The sequence below is a fragment of the Octopus bimaculoides genome, unplaced genomic scaffold (assembly GCF_001194135.2).
Source record: "Octopus bimaculoides isolate UCB-OBI-ISO-001 unplaced genomic scaffold, ASM119413v2 Scaffold_190560, whole genome shotgun sequence".
Taxonomy (NCBI): domain Eukaryota; kingdom Metazoa; phylum Mollusca; class Cephalopoda; order Octopoda; family Octopodidae; genus Octopus; species Octopus bimaculoides.
The window spans coordinates 14,564-16,280 of record NW_026353875.1 but is presented as its reverse complement, the minus strand read 5'-3'; the positions used below and the strand labels follow the sequence as shown (position 1 = coordinate 16,280).

Genomic DNA, 1,717 nt, shown 5'->3' with positions numbered 1-1,717 from the left:
TATACAAAAATATAATAATAATAATAATAATAATAATAATAATAATAATAGTAATAATAATAATAGTAATAATAATAATAATAATAATAATAATAATAATAATAATACTAATAATAATAATAATAATAATAATAATAATAATAATAATAATAATAATAATAATAATTTACCAAGGTTAGAAAATAATGATACAAGAAAACAAGAAAATGAAAGGAAAGAGATAACAACAACAACAAAAATGTAGAGAGAAAATAAGAAAAGAACGAAAACAATATATGGGCAAAAAGCTGTTTAAAATGTTATTTGTCCACAATGATAATAATATATTTAGTTAACAATGCTCTTGAACTGTTTATATGTTTGTAATATTCAATGACCGAATTCAGTCGCCATCTTTAGTGCTACTAATTGCGGATGTGTTACGTCCATTTCCGCTTCCGCCGTCCCACTCGTCTCGAGTTTGATCACAGTCCGTCGGTGTGGACTTGTCGCTGCTGTTTTTTTCTGGTATCTTCGAAGAGAACTGAGCGCTCTCCATGGTTATAGTACGATAGGGATGCAAAGAAAATGGCGTGGCTAATATTCCGGGGATCGACGTTGGAATGGCACTTAGACTTTGATAAGCCAGCTGCGAAGGAGCGCTGAGAAGATCGGCAGCCGAGCGCGCTTGATGGTGTGGTATAAAGGGGTTCCGGAAAACGTCGGGCGTGAAAGCCGAAATGTGGGGCGTGAAGGCCGAGTGAAGCCCGTTAAAGGCCGTGAGTGGGGACAGAGGTGTGAAGGCCGACTTGACACTCCCAAAAGTTAACTTCTGGCGGTCGACAGGCCGGAAGGACGAGCTGTTGATATAAGGGTGTTGATGTATAGACGCTTGGTGCTGTTGCGTGTGGTGGTGATGATGATGATGATGGTGCTGTTGTTGGGTGTGGTTTATGTCGTGTCGGTCGCGTCGGTGGTGCTGGTGGTGTTGGTGCTGTTGTTGTTGTTGCTGTTGTTGCTGCTGATGCTGAGCGACCAGGGTGTCTTGTGCAGACAGGAAATGTTCTATGGCCTTTACAAGATCTCCATTGCAGCCTTGCAACACCAATTCTAAAACGGATTTACGCTGAAGAGGAAACACTCTTTCGAGGATTTCCAGATTTGTTAAGCGACCCGGTCTGAATGCTGTCGGCATTGCGTACGACTGTCGCACGTGATCACTGTTCGACGAACCTATGGACAATTTGTTGGCAGATAATTTCGATCTGTTCGTTAATTCGGCAGCCATTTTGTGTGCAGTGGTAGTTGTTGCCGCTGAAGAAAAGGCTTCTTGGCTGTGATCACTGGAGCTGTCTACCTCTGATCCGCGAAGATCTGGAATTAAACAGAACGAAACAAATAAAGAAATAAATTAGAAAATAAAGAGAAGAATGGAAAAACAGAATTCAAATAAAAACAAACAACAAAAATATACTCATAGGAGCAAGCAAACCATTTCTCAACATATGAAACTATTAGTAGCACTTAAAGACATGTATTGTGTCCTTTAAACATATGTATGTGTATATGAGTGTGTGTGTGCGCGCGCGCGCGCGTATTGTTGGTAGTCAGATGGAAGCGAACTAGCCGAAACTTTGAAGTCACACTCAACAAAATTTATATATATATATATATATATAGTCAGTCTGTTAAAGTCTGTCATACCGGCCATGACGAAGGGAAATAGCCCTGAAACTCG

General features: G+C 39.5%; 1 protein-coding gene across 1 annotated transcript; it reads right to left on the bottom strand.

Annotated features, from left to right (window-relative positions):
* Nucleotides 1-356: 356 nt before the first annotated feature.
* Nucleotides 357-1,353, bottom strand: LOC106882114 (ETV5-related protein Ets96B; the record flags this gene model as incomplete). The annotated part of the gene is made up of 1 exon (XM_014932673.2): nt 357-1,353. A coding segment is annotated over one exon (971 nt), but the record flags the coding sequence as incomplete, so codon positions are not given.
* Nucleotides 1,354-1,717: the final 364 nt, after the last annotated feature.